The sequence below is a fragment of the Vulpes lagopus genome, chromosome 5 (genome assembly GCF_018345385.1).
Source record: "Vulpes lagopus strain Blue_001 chromosome 5, ASM1834538v1, whole genome shotgun sequence".
Taxonomy (NCBI): domain Eukaryota; kingdom Metazoa; phylum Chordata; class Mammalia; order Carnivora; family Canidae; genus Vulpes; species Vulpes lagopus.
Window position 1 is genome coordinate 126,642,621 of NC_054828.1, and position 18,458 is coordinate 126,661,078.

Genomic DNA, 18,458 nt, shown 5'->3' on the forward strand with positions numbered 1-18,458 from the left:
GAAATGCGAATTAATTTATCAAGGAACGGACATAAGAACAGCTCATTTAATCCCAGTGCAGTATTCAATTTTGAGACTGAAACGCTTGACTAAAACCTGCTTCCCTCTAAACGGCTTAGGAAACGGAATCGGAGTTGGCAAAAATTAATCTTCACGTTACACACCAACGGGGAGGCAGGATCTGAAAATCTGCTTCCGACTTCCGTCTGCACCCGACACGCGAGGCAAAAACGTTTATTCACTTTTGTGTTGCACAAGGTAAGAACCACATTATCTAGATTCACTTTAGGTAACAATAATTTAAAAGACAGCCACCGTTACAGAAAATTTTAAATTGACTATTTGACAATTTATACAATAAATGAAGAAAACTGACAAAAGAACAGGTCAGTGATCACCCAACACAAAAAGGTTAACAAATGTGGCCAAAGGATCAGTGCGTATCATCCACCACCTTCTCGTAACCTCCTGGCTGGGTTTTTTTTTTTTTTTTTTTTTTTGATGGGGAGGGATAAAGCAGGGGTAACACAAAGGCAGGCTGATTCAAACTAATCCTATTAAGTATCTTATTTTATACTTCTTTCTAAAATTACTGTGTAAACAGAACATGTATTAATATAGCTCATGCGACTCTAGTTTTCTACTGCAGGTCAGGAATCCAACAAGGTAATGCTCAGATTGAGGCAAAAGCTGGAAGTAAGTGCCCTGAAGACTATCTGCTCCAATCATGAACTGCACTAACTGAGCAATTATTTCAAAATATGAACCAGATATAAAAGAACAAAAAAACAGAAAAAATATCTAATTGAAAAAACATGTAGTAGACACAAATGGATTAGGTCAACATTACCTACTTACAAATTAGACCAAATCAGAGAAAATGCTCAACTTTCCGGGGAGCAAATTTCAGTTCTGGTTGTGCCGCTTAATTGGAGCAAGATCCTAAGTGGGTCAATTCGTGCAAGGATTGATTTCAAATCAATTTACAATATTATCTCAGACCCTACAGCTAAGGATCTAAGGATCTTCTATAAGAACTCAAGGTGGGGGAAAATGTGATTTGAGAAATAAAAGGATGCTGCTCCTCGCACACCCCCAGGCGACCAGCAGTCAGCCTACATCACACTTCAAGCTCTAATGATTTAAGAATTAGAACCTCCTTTCCCCTCTTATTCCACAATACTTGACCTGGCCTCCAAAATAAAAAACACAACCTGCGTTTCTTCATGGCACCAAGTGGCTAATACCTAGGTATATGAAGGATTGACTTTAAAGTTGATTAAAGAGAACATCAATTAATTATAGAAAATTAACAGAAATAACATGCTTGATTCACACAGGTTTGACGGACTTTTTGGTTACCTATTCAATTGCAAACTGGCTCCCATTAGTGGTCAATAGAATGCTCTGCATTTGGGCCAGAAACCAGATTAAGTTAAATCAAGCCTTTATTTCAACAGTACAAACTATGTTTATTTGTGTGTAAAGTGCCAGTTTTATATAAAAATCGGTACGTAAACTTAAAAATCTGCTTTGAAGCACAGAGGCTGACACCGCCCAAGGGCCTTAGAGTAACTGATTAATCGTGCTAGATCAGACTCACTTGAGTCCCCACACTTTTGAGACCTGACTGCCACCGAGAGCCACTGTGAAGTCAGTGGACAGCCAGCCTGCCCGCAAAAGCCAAACACGGCCAATATCTTTCATTAAGAATCCGAGTAGCTTTTTGTCTATGCTTCTTTCTGGGTGAGACGACTAGCATTAACTGATCAACAGGCTTGCTTATGAGGTAGCTACACAGTTTTAACAATACTATTAATGAACGTTATGGATGATTCATGGTGTAGCTGGTTTGATACACTTCAAGTAGCTGATTTTTTTTTTTTTTTTTGGATGAGAAAGGGGAAAAAAAATCAGCAAAGAGCACATCTTCATTCACTTAGAAGTCAGCATCCAAGGTAAAAGAATTCTCTGTTGGACTTGACATCACTCCCATCCTCTGATACTCGCCTACTCTCTTCTCAAAGAAGTTAGTCTTCCCTTCCAGTGAAATATTCTCCATAAAGTCAAATGGATTTTCTACTCTGAAAACCTGAAAAGGTTCACAGGAAAATTTAAATACAGAACAGCAGTTTCAGGAGAACCAGCAGGCTATAAACAATACTGTACCTTGCTAAAACCAAGCTCCAGCATAAGTCGGTCTGCCACGAATTCAATATACTGCTTCATTAACGTGCAATTCATCCCAATGAGCTTCACTGGCAAGGCCTCCGTGAGGAACTCCTAGGGATCGAAACACAGCTTCTCAATAGAACAGAAGCATAAAGACCTCTTCTGGTGAGCACAAGAGACCCTCATATATCACCCACCTGTTCTATCCTAACGGCATTGATAATTATTTCCTTCACCCTCTGCTCTGAAGGTTTGTGGACCAGGTGTTTGAACATCAGGCAGGCAAAGTCACAGTGTAAACCCTAGAAGAAAAGGTTTAAGATCACTATAAAACTAGACGTCTATCGTTAACGTGAAACAGGAAATGGCTTTACCCTTTTCTGCATTCTCCTCATATGTCTCGTGTGACCATACTAAAAGCACTTAAAACTGTCAAAGGGAAAAGGATTTCAACTGCCATCTGTTCTGTGTAGGTCACGGCAGGTTCAGCCTCATCCCAAGGCCCTCAACACTGCTACCCAGGGCAATGACAGCAGGCCAAGTCTGTTCCCTGCTGCCCCATACAGGAGCACAGGACAGGGTAGGACTTCAGCTCAAAGCATTTTTTTTCTACATCCGTGAGCTCTCATTTTGCCACTATTCCCAGCAGTGACTAGGCTGCTTTGAGATTGACTTGGCTGGTTTTGAGATTTACAACCTAATGGTCAGGAAATCAGTGATGCAACTGCCAGTGAATGGAGTCTACAAGTCTTAGCGCCAAGTAACCCTGATCTTCCTAGATCAGAAGGAAGAACTTCTTACAAAGCAAGATCAACTCATTGGTCACTGGGCTCCAAGCATCACAGGGTCCGTGGCTCAGGCTTTGCCAACTAGAATCAAATGAGAGCATCTAGACATCTTCGCCTTTCCCTCCGGCTTAATCCAAGTGCAAAGACAGGACACTGGACCAGAAGGATTCTCACTTCCTTTAGGATGCTTATCGGCCAACTTTGGAGCACAGTAGGCTCATACAGGAGACTGGACAAGTATTGAGAATACGAGTACTTTCAATATATTTCATGTTCTACCAAGCCCAGATATGGCTGAACTCACATGTTCAATGTGGACATGAGGCAACATTTTATCGAGTTCCCTTCAGTGAACCAAAGAGTTGTAGATGTTTGGGGTGCACATTAGCCTGAATTAGACTCACCTCATCTCTGCTAATAAGTTCATTGGAAAACGTGAGGCCAGGCATCAGGCCCCGTTTCTTGAGCCAGAATATCGACGCAAAAGAACCCGAAAAGAAGATTCCTTCCACGGCAGCAAAGGCCACAACCCGCTCTCCTGTGAAAAGTTAACACCGACATGGTTCCGGTGAGCAACCGTGCATGTGCACAGGAAGGGCCAACAAACTCCATGATGTCACTTAGAGGATGAAACTCAGGCATCCGTGGGGCCAAGTGGCCTTACCATAGGTAGCTTCTTTGTCCCCAATCCAACGCAAGGCCCAATCTGCCTTCTTCTTTACACAAGGCATCGTCTCGATGGCGTTGAAGAGAAATTCCCTAGGAGACACCCAGAGTGTCAGCAATTACAGCAAAGACTTCCTACCACAAACATGCAGAGAACACTGGGACCAAGACGAAATCGAGACTCCAAACTGAAATGTTTTCTCATTTCCTTTTTTGCTTCCCACCCCCACCAAGTGCTTTTTAAAATCCCAACATTCATTTGGCTCCTGTTAATACCAATATAGGTATTCTTTACTTCACAAGGAGCCCTGAGATCTACTAACCTTAAAAATCTTAGTCCATTACACCCAGAACATTTATCGGCTTTATCATTATCAAGTCCAGGTCATGACAAGGTTCACAGGCCCTCTTTAAACTTGAGAAGCCATAAAATCTTAACTGCTAAGACTATTTAAGCTACGCTGACCATGATCTTCCTAGGTAGCACCATCTTCACTAATCATATCAGGCTAATTATATAGGCCCCAAATGCCATATGGATATAATAAAATAATTAAAGCCAATAAACCGAATAATCTGAGCTTGCTTCCTACTTATAAGTCTATACTACACTGATGATCCCAGATCAGGAAAGTAAATCAACTGTCCCCCCGACTTGCCTATTTCTTCCTTATTATCCTCTTCCGTCTTCATTGTTATCTCTGTGCCCAGCTTGGGAGTCTAGATTCCCCAACCTGTCCCTTTATCAGGTGACCTTGTCTTCTGAGCCCAAGGTCATCAGAGCAACCACATTGCTCTCTTCATTCTCTTTCCACGTCGACATCCTGAGACCAGGGTCTGCCTCTGCCTAGCTTTTGAACCACCAGACCCTCCTGATCCTACTGCCCATTCTGTTTATTTATCTCAGTCAAGCCTACGTTTATCCTTCCTCATTTCGGTCTATAAACTTGTCTCCCGAAGCCTGCCAGTCCTTCCAAGCCACCACTCATTTTTCCCCTTCACATTATTCCAGATAAGCCACAAGAGCCTACTTTACAGCTCTATCACTTCTGTACCACGCAGGACTCTCATCCTGAAGTTGACCTTGGTATCTAGACCACTCACACAGCCATTTCTAACTTTCTCCTCCTCTCCAATCTGGAAAATGTAAAACCGGCCTCAAGCTACCTTGATTTCTCCTCTGTGATCCCATAATGCAAACCCATCTCCTCACACAGTCCTGTGCCTAAACTCATCTATCAGTAAACTGCTGCCTTTGCTTCACTCTAGAATCTCTCTCTTAAACTTATTTTCTGTACCACATTTCAAGGTCTTTAAGAGGAAAAGTAACGTTCTATTTGGATGTGTCCTCTATTTCCCTCCACTTTGCCCCAGCTTCTCATTTGAGGTTAACAGATTTGCACATGAGTAAAAACTGTCAGACCTAGGATTTCCTTCATCGTACAGCCTCAATGGATGTGTTTTGTTTTGGAAGAAAGACATTGGATTCAATGACCAACAGTATACTCCCACCTCTAAAAATGGAGTAACCTCATGACTTTTTTTTTTAAGACTTTATTTAAAAAAAGATTTTATTTATTTATTCATGGGAGACACAGAGAGAGACGCAGCAGAACACAGGCAGAGGGAGAAGCAGGCTCCATGCACCGGGAGCCCGATACGGGACCCGATCCCGGAAACCTCAGATCATGTCCTGAGCTGATGGCAGACGCTCAACAACTGACCCACCGAGGCGTCCCTCATGACTTGTTTTTAAGTGACTGGCTAATAAAGTGAGTTTAGGCCTCTTCCTCAGAGCACACAGGACCAGGGGCAGTAGAAACTGCCTTGTCTGCCTGCCTAGTCATTTGGAATCCTTCTACCCCTATGTAAACGCGAAAACTTGAAATATTTTAACAATTAGTGAATCCTGAACATGTTGGCAGACCACCCAAATACTCACCTTTCTTTGGGATCTTTAATATAAGTGTCAATGAGGAGACTATACATCTCAGAGTGGATGTTTTCCATGGCAATTTGGAAGCCATAGAAACAGCGGGCTTCGGTAATCTGAACTTCTTGGCTAAACCGCTCCACCTAGTGGTAAAACACATCACAATTCAGCTCCAGGAACACCCACTCAGGATCCTGGATACATCACACTCCCTTTTTAATATTATAAGGTTTGTTTCTATTTTTAGAAACAATACGTCTTCACTATTCTGGGGTAAAGCTGGACATTTCATGCCAAAATTTTACCTCGATTTACAGATCAGGAAACAGATAATGTCTATTTTATAGGGATTCTGCAAACATTCTTCATTTCTTCCTAATCCACTGCAGGAGGGAACCACTCACAATAAGACAAATATGGAATCAAATTTTTAAAAAAGCAAAGCCACAAAAAAGAAACAATGTCATAGTCATAAGGAGTAAACCTATTCCTACCGCTTGACATTGTCTTTAAGCTTCTTGAGCCCGGAGGGGGGACAATGACTAACCCTAAAGAAGAAACAACTGCAAAGTAGATTATAAAACAGGAAACACCACGTAATAGAACTACCAGCTTACAAATACAGAACTTAAAAAGATGAGGAAAGAGGATTAGTTTTTTTCTGGAATGACTTGGCCCGTCTCTTTAATCTGGAAGCGAACGAGAGCAGATGTTTTTTTGGAAACTCACCAAGTTTTCATTTACTATGCCATCGCTCGCTGCAAAGAAAGCCAGAACATGGGATATAAAATATCTCTCCTCAGGCTTCAGGGATTCCCAGTGCTGAATGTCCTTGGAAAGATCCACCTGAGGTTTAAGAGGTTCACAAGGGACGGTAAGCATGTGGGGGCATGTGGGGCCGTACACACACATAGTAACCCTCAGACCTTCTTCTGTTAAGTGTCCTGACACCCCTTGATCGGGAACATCCCTCCCATGCACAGCTCCCTTTGCCACTTAGAACATCTCACATCCTCAGTGGGCAACCATCCCCAAGAGGGGGCAAGAGGAAGAGTCAAGTATATTTCAAGCAAGTTGCATCCACTCCTGCAGGGGATTTCCTCTGGGGGCAACGCTTACGCTTAACCTTGTAGGGCCCCAGCTCCTGCCTCGGGTTACCTCTTCGGCTGTCCAAAAGGAAGCCTCCGCTTTCTTATACATCTGCCAAATATCATGGTACTCGATAGGGAAGATGACAAAGCGGCGGGGGTTTTCTCTCAGCAGTGGTTCCTCCTCCGCGCTGGAGGCAAGTACCTTAGTTTTCTGTGGGGGCGAGAAAGTAATGAAAGGTCCCTGGTAGGGCGAACCACATGAAATCGCCACTTTTTGCGGCCAAGCGCGTTCAGTTACCGGCAATCCCGGGTGGTTCGGCGTGTGAAGTGTCAGCTGTCACACGCGGCATCGCACGGAGAACACGACCGGGGTGCAAGAGGGGAAAAGGGGGGAGTCTGCGCAAGTGTGAGGAAGGGCAGGCAGGAGCGGGAGGCAATGCCTTGGCGGGAAAGGAGCGCGGGCCGGGGAGTGGCTGGGCTAGAAACGCAGGAGACAATGAGGCTTTGGCGCCAACAGGCGGCGGGCGCCCCCTGCCGGCAGCGCCCCGCCCGCACAGGCCGCTTCCCCGCCGGCCGCCCCGCCACTCACCGGCTCGCCGGGCTCCTGGAAGATCCTCCGGGCGGTCTTGCTGGCCAGCACGCGGGTGCCGCTGAGGGCCGGGGGCTGCGGGGAGACGCGCGGTGAGGGGCAGCCCCGGCCCTCAGGCCCCCCGCCCCCGGGCCCGCGCGCGCGCTCACCGTGTTCTCCTTGTCCGCCAGGCTGAGCCCCTTGAGGGGCGAGAGCTGGAGCTGCTGCTGCTGCTGCTGGGGGTCCGCGATGGTGGCGAGCGGGACGCGGACGGAGAGCATGGCGGCGGCGGGCGGCTGGGCGGCGGCGGCGGCGCGCAGGTCCGGGGAGCCCCCGCGCCGCCGGCCCGGCCTTTAAAAGCCCACCGCGGAGGGGCGCGCGCGGTGGGCGTGGCCAGGCGCCGCCTTCCCATTGGATGCGCCGCCCGGACGTCCGCGATTCGAGAGCCGCGCGGGAGCCCCCGCCGCCGGCCGCCCGGGACCCTGCGGGACCCCTCGGGGACCCCCGGGACCCCCCGGACCCCCGGGCCCGCCGGCCGCGCGAGGGGCGCCGCCGCCCGGCCCCTGCGGGCCCCCCCCCCGGGCGAAGGGTGCAGCCCCCGCGCGATTCGGTGGCCGTGGCGCGCGCGGGACTCGCCTACCCGGGAACCGCTCGGGATTGAATGAAGCAACGCGATTGGAGGCCGCCGGGAGCGGGCGGGAGACCGTTCCCCCACCCCCGAACCGTTTTCGCGGGTTGAGGCGAGTGGTTTTGCAAATGAGCTTGGTGCAAATGCCTGGAAACGCCCCTGGCTGCGAGAGACGAGCGCGGGGTTCGACCGTTTAGGTACGTGTCCCTGGGTGGGGGTTTGGGGGTCCTCGAGTTCCGGCTGACCTGGCGGCCGCAGGGTCGGTGACAACCGTGCTGCCTAACGGTTAGGGTCGCTGGCCACTGAGTCCCGCAGTGCAGTTGCTGTGTCCCTCACCTGGTTGCAAAAGATTCCTTGCCCTCCTATGTAAAATGGGACTTGTCGCCCGACCTAACCTGTGGGATCATTAATAAAATGAGATCAGCGCGATAATTCTGGTAAAAATGCACAGTCCTTTGTAAAGCCGAGTTAACTAAATGCCAGAGAGGGCCTTTGGTACAGTTTGCCACTGAACTTGTGCCTGGTGTCAGACCACCTTCCCCTATGTCAGCATTTTTGAAAATCAGAAGCTGAGCAAAAACATCTTGAAAGCTTGAAGAACTGGGAATTCATCTACTGCTTATTGGGCATCAGGTAGTCTGAAGAGATTGAAAACCTGCATTGTCATGAGGCAGACACGAATTCATTAACAGTTTTTGTTTTACTTTGTATTTGGTTTTTCAGATTTGCCAGACATTTGCCGTGCAGGTGGCAAAATGCCAGAAATGAAGAGAAAGAAATGTTAATAACCAAGAAATAAATGTTTCCCCTGTGAAAATTTCCAAAATCTGCAAACACTCTTAGGGCTGTCACTAAGAGAAACACTGGACTTTTTACAGGGTCTTTTCTAGATATTAGAAAGAGGTCAGAGGTAGGGAAGATCCCCCTCCTCACTTGGGTCTGTTTCTTCCATTTCTTAGTACCACGTACATACTGTGTTTAATGTATCCTCAAGCCTCAGAGAAAGATCAGTGACGATCCTAGCCCTTAGACAAAGCAATGACTAAAACTTTGGTCTAGCATCCTTAGCTTTAAAGCAACTCGCAGGCATTGTCAATTCCACCTTCCTTCAGCATCCAGCTCCAGAAAAATGGGTATTGTTAGGGATGATTTTATGGCTGATAAAGCCATTATCACATCTAATAAATGTATCAAGGATGCCCTGGTATCCTCCACTACCCAACTCACATTCCGATTTCGCATCATCCACAACCGAAGTGCTCCTTTCGGGTGCTGTGTCGGGCACCATGTGCTTTTTGCTTAGCTCCTGTTATATTCTCTGTATGTACAGGAACCCATGAAAGTATCACTCTGAGCCAGCCAGAATTTGGCTTCGTTCTTAGCTTCACTTTTTCCTGACTCCCCAAACAACACGGGCGCGCTGTAGGAAAGTGGGAAAGACCAGAAGTAGGTAGCACGAGGCAGAAAGAAAGGTCGCCGCCATTCTCCCCTTCAGCCCTCCCGACGGTGAGTCACGGGGGCACGTCCCGTGCTCCCTCCCCCGCGCTCCGGCTGCTCGGACTTTCCAAGAGGAAGCGGGCGCCGAAAGCTACGTGGCTCCGCTCGGAGGTCACACCCCGAGGAGCCCGCCCGGCCGGGCTTCGGGCCCCCGCTGCCTCCTCTCTGCCCTGCGGCCCGGAGAGAGACGGGGGCGCACGGCCAGACCCGGGGACCCGGGCGCCGCGACAGGACGCGCGCCGCGGCCGCCACGCGCCGGCACCAGGCACCGGGCGTCTGCGGCTCCTTTTCGTTTCCTCTGGGCGCCCGTTTTGACATCTGCTCCCCGATTGGCCGGCGGGAGGGAGAGGCTCCGCCCCCAGCTTCTAGGGGGCGGGGCCTCGGCGCCAAGCCCCGCCCCCACTTCCGGGCCCGCGCTCCCGCCGCCCCGCCCCTCGCGGTTGCGCCTTTACCCATCCTCCTCCCTCCAGCTGGCAGGGCGAGGCGGCCCCTAAGGGGTCACTTCCCCATCCACCCCCCACAGGCAGAGGCCCGGGCCGGGGAGCCCAGCGGCTTTCTCAAAGCCACTGCGCACTCCCCCAGACACCTGCCAGGGACCGCCTGTTAACCCTCATGGTGACAGCCACCCCGCAGCCCCTGGGCACCTGAGCCAGGTGCTTCGGGCTTGCAACCCAGACAACCGTGTGGGCGGCTTTCAGGCCTTTTCAGGTGAAGGAAGGAAGGCCAAGGAGGCAAGGAGACTGCCCAAGGTCGCACAGCTAGAATTTTTCTGTCCCAACTTCTTTTTATTCGTTTTAGAGGTAGGATTGAGTGTTCATCAGTTGCACAGAACACCCAGCGCTCACTCCCTGCCCTCCTGAAAGCCCATCACCCCTAACCCCTACTCACCTCCACCCCAGCCACCCTGTTTATTTCCTGGAGTTAAGAGTCTCTTATGGTTTACCTCCCTCTCAATTATCCTCTTACTTTTTCCGTCCCTTCCCCTATGTTCATCTGTTTTGTTTCTGAAATACCACATATGAGTGAAATCATGGTATTTGCCTTTTTCTAACTGACCAGTTTTGCTTGGCATGATACCCTCTAGCTCCCTCCACGTCATTGTGAACGGCAACGTTTCATTCTTTTTCATGGCTGAGTAATATTCCATCATAGGTATATACCACCACATCTTTTTCTTTTTTTTAAGATTTTTATTTATTCATTTGAGAGAGCAAGAGCACTAGCAGATGTGTGTGTATGGGGGGGGGGGTTAGAGGGAGAGAGAGAAGCAGAGTCCCCTCCCCCACGCAGGGTGCCTGACCTGGGGCTCAATCCCAGGACCCCAGATCAGGACCTGAGCCGTAGGCAGACACTTAACTGACTGAGCCACGCAGGTGCCCCTACCACATCTTCTCTATCCATTCACATGTCAATGGACATCTGGGCTCTTTCCATAGTTTGGCTATTGTGGACATTGCTTTAAACATTGGGGTGCATGTACCCCTTTTAGTCACTTACCTTTTGGATGAATACCTGGTAGTGCAATTGCTGGGTCATAGGATAACTCTATTTTTAACTTTTTGAGGAACTTCCATACTGTTTTCCAGAGTGGCTGCATGAGTTTGCACTCCTACCAACCGTGTAAGAGGGCTCCCCTTCCTCCACATCTTCACCAATATCAGTTATTTCCGGAGTTGTTCATTTTAGCCATTCTCTCCCTCAACTTTTTATTAGGAATATTTCAACAGACACAAAAATGGAAAGAATTCTCCAGCGTTCACCCACCACCAGTGTAGGATTCAACAATAATTTCCCTTTTGCCATATTTGCTTTCTCCCCTTCACTGGGTATGTGAGGCTTTTGGTTTTTTTCTAGATCATTTGAAAGTGAGGTGCAGATGCCATGCCATGTCACCCCCAGACTTTTCAATATATTTCGGCAGGTATCTCCTGAAACTAAGGACATTCTCTAAACATAACCACGGTAACATGTTCACACCTAAGAAAACTAACATTAATTCCTTAATACTATCTAATATCTAGCCCATAATCAAGTGTTCCCAGGTATTTCAAATATGTTTTTTCAGTTTGTCCATTTTAAGTGCACACAGTACATTTGGTTATTGTGTCTTTTTGTTCTCTTTTATTCAGAACAACTCTCCTATTATTTTTTTCCCTGTGACACTGACTTTTTAAAGTTCAGGCCAGTTTTCTTGTAGATTGTCCCACATTCTACACTGGCCTCATTGGGTCTCCATAGTGTCATTTAACTTGTTTTGCTAACCCCTGTATTTATGTGTGTGTGTGTGTGTGTGTGTATTTTTTTTAAATATTTTTTAATATAAAAAATAAATATATATATAATGGGAGTTCTATCTAAAGGCTTTATTAGATTTAGCTTTTTTTATTGTAGTAAAATATACATAAGCTATGATTTACCATTTGAGCCATTTTCAAGGAGCAAATCAATGCCATGAAATTCACTACACTATTGTGCAACCTTCAATCACCACCCTGCATCTCTAGAACCTCTTCGTCCCAAACCGAAACTGGGTCCCCATTACACACTAGCTGCCCATCCCCCCGCCCACCAGGCTCTCATAACCAGCATCCGTCTTTGCCTTCCTGAACTTGACTAAGTGCCGTAGGTAAGCGGAATCTTACAATATTTCTCCTTTTGTGACTGGCTTATTTCACTCAGCATAACATCCTCCAGGTTCATCCATGTTGTGACGTGGGTCAGGATATCGTTCATTTTTAAGGCTGAATAAGATTCATATTTAAGAAGAATAATAAGAATAATGATAAGAATAAGATTTAATAAGAATAAGATTCATATTTAAGGCTGAATAAGATCATAAGATATGCCGAATTCTGTTTATGAAATTTCCTTCCTACAACCCACCTGTCCCTTCTGTCCGGGGAGTTCTTTTGTTTCCCAACCATGAGGCAGCAAAGTCAGCCATTCTCAAAAACTGTGAGCTGCTCCCTGTGTGGCTCCAGAGCAGCCCCTTCCTCCCTCTGAACTTGACATTCGCCTTTCACATCTTCAGGATGCTCAGAATCCTGTTGAGGAAACTGCCTTGGAGGGAAGCCGGAAAACAGAATACTCCATCCCAAGTGTGACTTGCTAGCTGTGGGACTGCAAGAGTGGGGGTGAGCCAAGGGTAGAGTTGGGTCAGCCTTTTTCTGCCCTAGCCTTCTGTCCTCCTCCTCCTGTCCTCCTCCATAGTCAACCACAGAAAACCCAACTGGGGACCTCCCCCTCCACTCATCTCTCATGAAAATGCTACCCTCCTGCTCCCTGCAGTTTGCCCCAAGGCCCTCTCTTTCCCTCCCTCTTTCTGGGCCTGATCACCAGGGCTTTCCCTACCAATCCTCAAACTCCCTACTCTCACCTTCCTGCCAGGCCAAGCCCCTCTCCAGGCTATGTCTGAAAGAGGATTCCAAGGTTGACTTGAAAAAAGAAAGAAAAATAAAGGGCGCCTGGCTGGCTCAGTCGGTGAAGCATCTGCCTTTGGCTCAGGTCATCATGATCTCAGGTTCTGGGATAGAACCCCCGCATCTGGGCTCCCTGATTAGCAGAAAGTCTGCTTCTCCCTCTGTCTCTGCCCCCCAACCCCCATCTCTCATGAATAAATAACTAAAATTTCAAAAAGAAAGAAAAAAATAAGGATGGAAGGGCACAATGTTGTAGGCCCAGGATAAGTTTATTTCCTCACAATCAAGATCAGCTTCCTGTTGGCTTATTACTGATAATTTTTTCTTAATCGCCTCCTTCCCTGGATAAGGGGCCACAATAGTGAGCTCTTTCTAGGTACTGTGGTCGCATACATGTATGTTTGGACAGAGAGGGGACAGCAGCTGTAAATGTCATTCTGAACTGGTAGACTTAGAGCAACCTATGCAAACGGGTTTGCAAGTAGGAACAAATCCCCATGGGGTGGAGGGGAGGGCTGGGTGGGGAGGGAAGGGAGGATGAAGTCCGCAGAGAAGAACCCAGGAGGCCATACTCACCACTCATGCATTTGAGCTAAATGATAACTTCAGAAGGAGGAGAAGCAAAGCCCAGGCAAATCAATCCTCCAAAGCCCTGAAGACAAACTTCCTAGAAGTTCAGCTGCTTCCAGATTCAGTCAGTGTGATGGAGTGACGGGGACCAGCCCTGGAATCAAGTCTGAATTCCAGGCTCGCTTCTTATTTATTAGATGACCTGGGACAAACCTCTTGATATTTCTGAGTTGGTTGCTTTACTGATAAAATGGGCACGATAATTCCTACTACATGGGGTTCTCCTGAGGATTAAAAGGAGCAGGATATTTAAAGCGTCTTAAAGGTGTTTATGAAAGTCCAGTCCTCCCCATTTATCGAGCCTTGCTGACCTCTCCTAGTCTCCTGAAAGACAAAACTGAAGCTATTCCAATGTGTCTTTCCTACTTCATTTGCAGGTCCCCAGTGACCCACAGCCCTGGTCATTATTACAGCCCCTCTGTCCCATCTTTCTTCTGTCTCCTCCCCACCACCAGCACAGTAGTCTCTAGGCAGGTGAGCAAAGCAGAAGTGGGGGCTTCCACTCAAACCAGAGGTCTGTGCTGCACCTCTGGCCATCACAATGGGGGGGCCAGCCTTCCCCCAAGGAAATGAAGGAGTGAGTCATGAGCAAGAGGGGCCAGCCCTGCCTGTCTCCATCCACAAAGCCCCCCACATCCCCCCTCTGGCCTGATTCCTACCCACCCCCCTCCGTGAAGCATCAGGCCCCCTGACAGGCACGTGAGGCTGATCTGAGCCGCCCCCTCCCCCCCCCCCCCGCCCCAGGTTTGGTAACATCCATGCTCAAGTGTATGCTTGGCCTGGGCTGCCACTTTGACTGCTTTCTCCACACTGTGTGCCAACAGTGTGCTGCAGAGCTGCCTCGTTTTCCTCCCTGGCACTGTGCACCCTGTTTGGATAGGCCCCCTAAGCAGACAGGTAGGGCACGGCGGCGGGGAGGAAGGAGGCAGCCCCGGTGAGCAGACATTGGTTGGATTACATGAATAGGGAAGACGAGGCATCGTGGAAGAGAAGTCGTGAACCTGGATGGAGAATCCCAACTTCACCAGTTAGCGGCTCCTGAGAATTCCCAACACATTGTCCTTGCCACCCTGGGTCAAACATGGCCTTGCACCAGACTGCGGCACACACAGCCTCGGCCCAGAACACGGCAGAGATGTAGAACCCTGGAGAGCAGCTTGGGGCAAAAGCCCAGACTCTCTCTTATTTAGTGGGCAGGAGAAATTTTTTCATTGCTCTAAGGGTACTAGCATTTGAGAAAAAGAGCGTCTCTTCTTAGATTCAATGTTAGCTCTTTAAACTCTGTTTTGGGGACACCTGGGTGGCTCAGTCGCTTAAGTGTCTGCCTTGGGCTCAGGTCATAATCCCAGCATCCTGGGATCAAGTCCTGTATCAGTGGGGTGTCTGCTTCTTTCTCTTCTCCTCCCTCCTGCTCATGATCTCTCTCTCTCTCTCTCACGTTCTCTCTCCCAAATAAATAAAAAATAAACAAACACACTCTGTTTTGGTATTGGGAGCTGTTACAAAGGAAAACACAGGCCCCCAAATGGATCCACTCCTATTAAGATCCCCTGGTCAGCAAACCAAGATTTAATACCTAACTGCAACAAGTTGCAACATCCGCCCCCCCCCCCCCAACACCGGAATGTAACCTTTAATCAGGACACCTGGAACCCTGACCCTTGTAAGCACTAGGAAAGTTACAGAAGTTACAGACAGAACCTTTCAGTAAGTTACCGGTAGGACACCTCACCTCACTCTCTCCCTAAATAATTTAATTAAAAATTTTTCCAAGATTTTATTTATTCATGAGAGACATATAGAGAGAGGCAGAGCCATAGGCAGAGGGAGAAGCAGGCTCCCTACAGGGAGCCCCATATGGGACTCCATCCCAGGACCCCGGATCATGACCTGAGCCCCTAATTAAATATTTAAAAATACACAAATAAAGCTGGGGCACCTGGGTGGCCCAGTCGGTTAAGCGGTTAAGCGTCTGCCTTCGACTCAGGTCATGATCCCAGCATCCTGGGATCAAGCCCCTCATCGGGCTCCCTGCTCAGCAAGGACTCTGCTTCTCCCTTTCCCTCTGCTTCTCCCAACCCTGCTTGTGCACTCTCTAGCTCCATCAAATGAATAAAATCTTTTTTAAAAACTAAAAAAAAAAAAGTCCGATTAGATCTTTGAAATTTACTCAGCTAAATTTTGGTCTTTAACACAACAAATGAACTATTACTTCACTCAGACATAAATCAGGGCCATGTGCATGGTAGCCTCTTAAGCCCAGGGAGCAGGTCCCCCCTTTGCTCCAGTCTCTTTAGGTTAAAACTTTGTAGTTAGTTTCCATGCAGCTCACTCAGTCCTGGACAGGAAATGGTTAAGCAGGAAGCTCTCCCATTCCCTGGCCCATGCCCCCAAATAGATGAAGCTTTTGGATGTGGGTGTTAGCCACAAAGTGACCCTATTTTTGTTTCTCCCAAAGAGGGTAGATGCATTTTTAAGCTTGGATTCCAATCAAGAAATTGCTTTCTAGCCAGAGTGTAGACAGTTCTTGCCTCACAGCCTTAGCAGAGCTCTAAACCCAGGATGTGCACACTCAGAGCTTGGGCCTTCAAGAGGCCAGAATCAGGCAGCCAGCACAGCGCAGGGCTGGGGTCGGTGTCTGCTTTTTGCTTCAGTAACCCCTAAAACGGTATCGAAAAGTGATGTGCCTCTTTGCATACACTGAATTGACATTTGAATTTTTTCATCCTACATTTAAATAGTTGCAGGGGGGCAGCCCGGGTGGCTCAGCGGTTTGGCACCACCTTCGGCCCAGGGTGTGACCCTGGAGACCCGGGATCAAGTCCCATGTTGGGCTCCCTGCATGGAGCCTTGCTTCTCCCTCTGCCTGTATCTCTGCCTCTCTCACTCTCTCTCTCTCTGTGTCTCTCATGAATAAATAAATAAATAGTTGCAGGGGATGTAATTTCCACCACGTTGCAAATACTAGCATTTTTAAAGCTTGACAGGCATGACTTTTAGAACCTCAGATCCACAGACTTCCACGTTTGTTATGCTTATTTATTTATTTATTTGGAAAGGGAAATACTTTTATTTTTTTAAATAGAGAGCACCAATTTTAACAGCACTAATAGATTTACATAGTTACTTTGTAAAGTCATATGTAAAATCTAAGCTCATATTTAAAACATAAATAATTCCTTACCCAAAAAAGAAAAAAAGATGACAACTGGATTTTTTTTTTTTTGACAACTGGATTTATCTCAAAAGGCTGTAAGATAAAAGAAGTTCTTATGAGATTAAGTTTCTTTTTTTTTTAGAATTTTTAAAAATTTACTTAAATTCAATTAATTAACATATCGTGTATTATTAGTTTCAGAGCACAAGTCAGTGATTCATCATCTTATATAACACCCAGTGCTCATCACATCACGTGTCCTCTTTAATGCCAGTCACCCAATTACCCTGTCCCCCCCCAACCCCTCCCCTCCAGCGACCCTCAGTTTGTTTCCCAGAGTTAAGAGTCTCTTTATGTTATGTTTATTCTAAATTCTTGGTGTGTCCCTTCTAATCTCCAGTTTTTGATGGTATTTGGAATCCAGTTTGTTGTTTTTCTTTTGAAGTAGTTTTACTTTGGCCTGTGATCTCCTGTTCCCTGGGGCAGTGTCAGCTGCTCAGGGAGGAGCCAACCCTGAAGAGGCCTGGAGAGGGTGGCCCACCACCTACCAGGAGTCAGTACCTACTACAGCTCCAGGACATTCTTCTACCTTTACCTTCCGGGGAAGGACCTCAGCCAGAGGGAGACACTCCCATAGCAACCGGGTTGGGGAGTGGAGCAAGTGCCTGCAGCTGTTGAATTCCTATCAGGTGTCTCTCTCTCCCTCTCTCCCTCTCTCCCTCTCTCCCTCTCTCTCTCTCTCTCTCTCCCTCTCTCTCTCTCCCTCCCTCCTTCTCTCCCTCTCTCCCTCTCTCCCTCTCTCCCTCTCTCCCTCTCTCTCTCTCTCCCTCTCTCTCTCTCCCTCCCTCCTTCCCTCCCTCTCTCCTCTCTCTCCCTCTCTCCTCTCTCTCCTTGCTCCTCTCTCTCTTATATGTTTGGGGTCTGTTACCTTTAAATATCCTTATAATCTTTCCAATCATAAAAGTGATACATTTTGTATTGTAAGAATTCAAATAGTATAAAAATGTATAAACAAAAGAGTAAATGTTTCCCATAATAGCTAGCCCCAAAGATAAAGTCAGAAGTTTCTTTATATAAACACACTGTTGTCTGGGATCCTGTTATACATACTGATTTTCTCACTCTAATAACACCTGCACATCCATCCACATTAGCACTTGGAAATGTGGTATTTGGCTAAGGGTACAGGTTCTGGACCCAGGCTGCCTGGGTGCGAATCCCAGCTTTCCCACTTGCTAATGAACATGTTTCCCCAGTTGTGAAATGAGCCTAACAGGACCTAGAACCTATTTCATAGGATTATTGTGAGGATTAACTGAGTCGACACATGTGAAGCACTTAAGAAAGTGCCTGGAACGTCAAAAGCCCCAAATAAATATCCATGGCCTTTATTGTATTTTGTCTAACCAATTGCCTGTAATGAACATGTCAGTCATCTCTAATTTTTCACTATTAAAAACAGTGCTGCAGTGTAGATCTTTGTATTTCTTGGATGTAGAATTACTTGGTCAAATGCTGTAAACATTTAGCATTTGAGTTGGTGCCATCAAGCTGCTTGCTAGAATGTTGGCCAGTGGGCACGTGGGTGGCTCCGTGGTTGAGCATCTGCCTTCTGCTCAGGTCATGATCCTGTAGGTCCTGGGATCGAGTCCATATCAGGCTCCCCAGGGGAGCTTGCTTCTCCCTCTGACTATGTTCCTCCCTTTCTGTGTCTCTCATGAATAAATAAATACAATCTTTAAAAAAAAAAAAAAAAAGAATGTTGGCCAGTTTATGCCTACCAACAGTGAGTGGGATGCCCCTTGTCTGTAGCCTGGCCAGTCTTGTATAGATGGAAACTAATATTTGCTTATTGTCTTTTTCTTTTGTCTTTTCTTTTCTTTTCTTTTTTAAAGGTTTTATTTATTTA

The 18,458-nt window shown here is 47.2% G+C and overlaps 1 protein-coding gene across 1 annotated transcript; it reads right to left on the minus strand.

Annotated features, from left to right (window-relative positions):
- Positions 1 to 200: 200 nt before the first annotated feature.
- On the minus strand, positions 201 to 7,758 carry RRM2 (ribonucleotide reductase regulatory subunit M2). Its single transcript, XM_041754754.1, has 10 exons — positions 7,389 to 7,758; positions 7,240 to 7,314; positions 6,718 to 6,861; positions 6,289 to 6,405; positions 5,569 to 5,702; positions 3,625 to 3,719; positions 3,365 to 3,498; positions 2,370 to 2,474; positions 2,170 to 2,283; positions 201 to 2,092 (listed from the first exon to the last, which is right to left on the minus strand). The coding sequence occupies exons 1-10, from the start codon at positions 7,497 to 7,499 to the stop codon at positions 1,940 to 1,942; spliced, it is 1,182 nt and encodes a 393-aa protein (XP_041610688.1). The 5' UTR covers positions 7,500 to 7,758; the 3' UTR covers positions 201 to 1,939.
- Between the last annotated feature and the right edge of the window lie 10,700 nt (positions 7,759 to 18,458).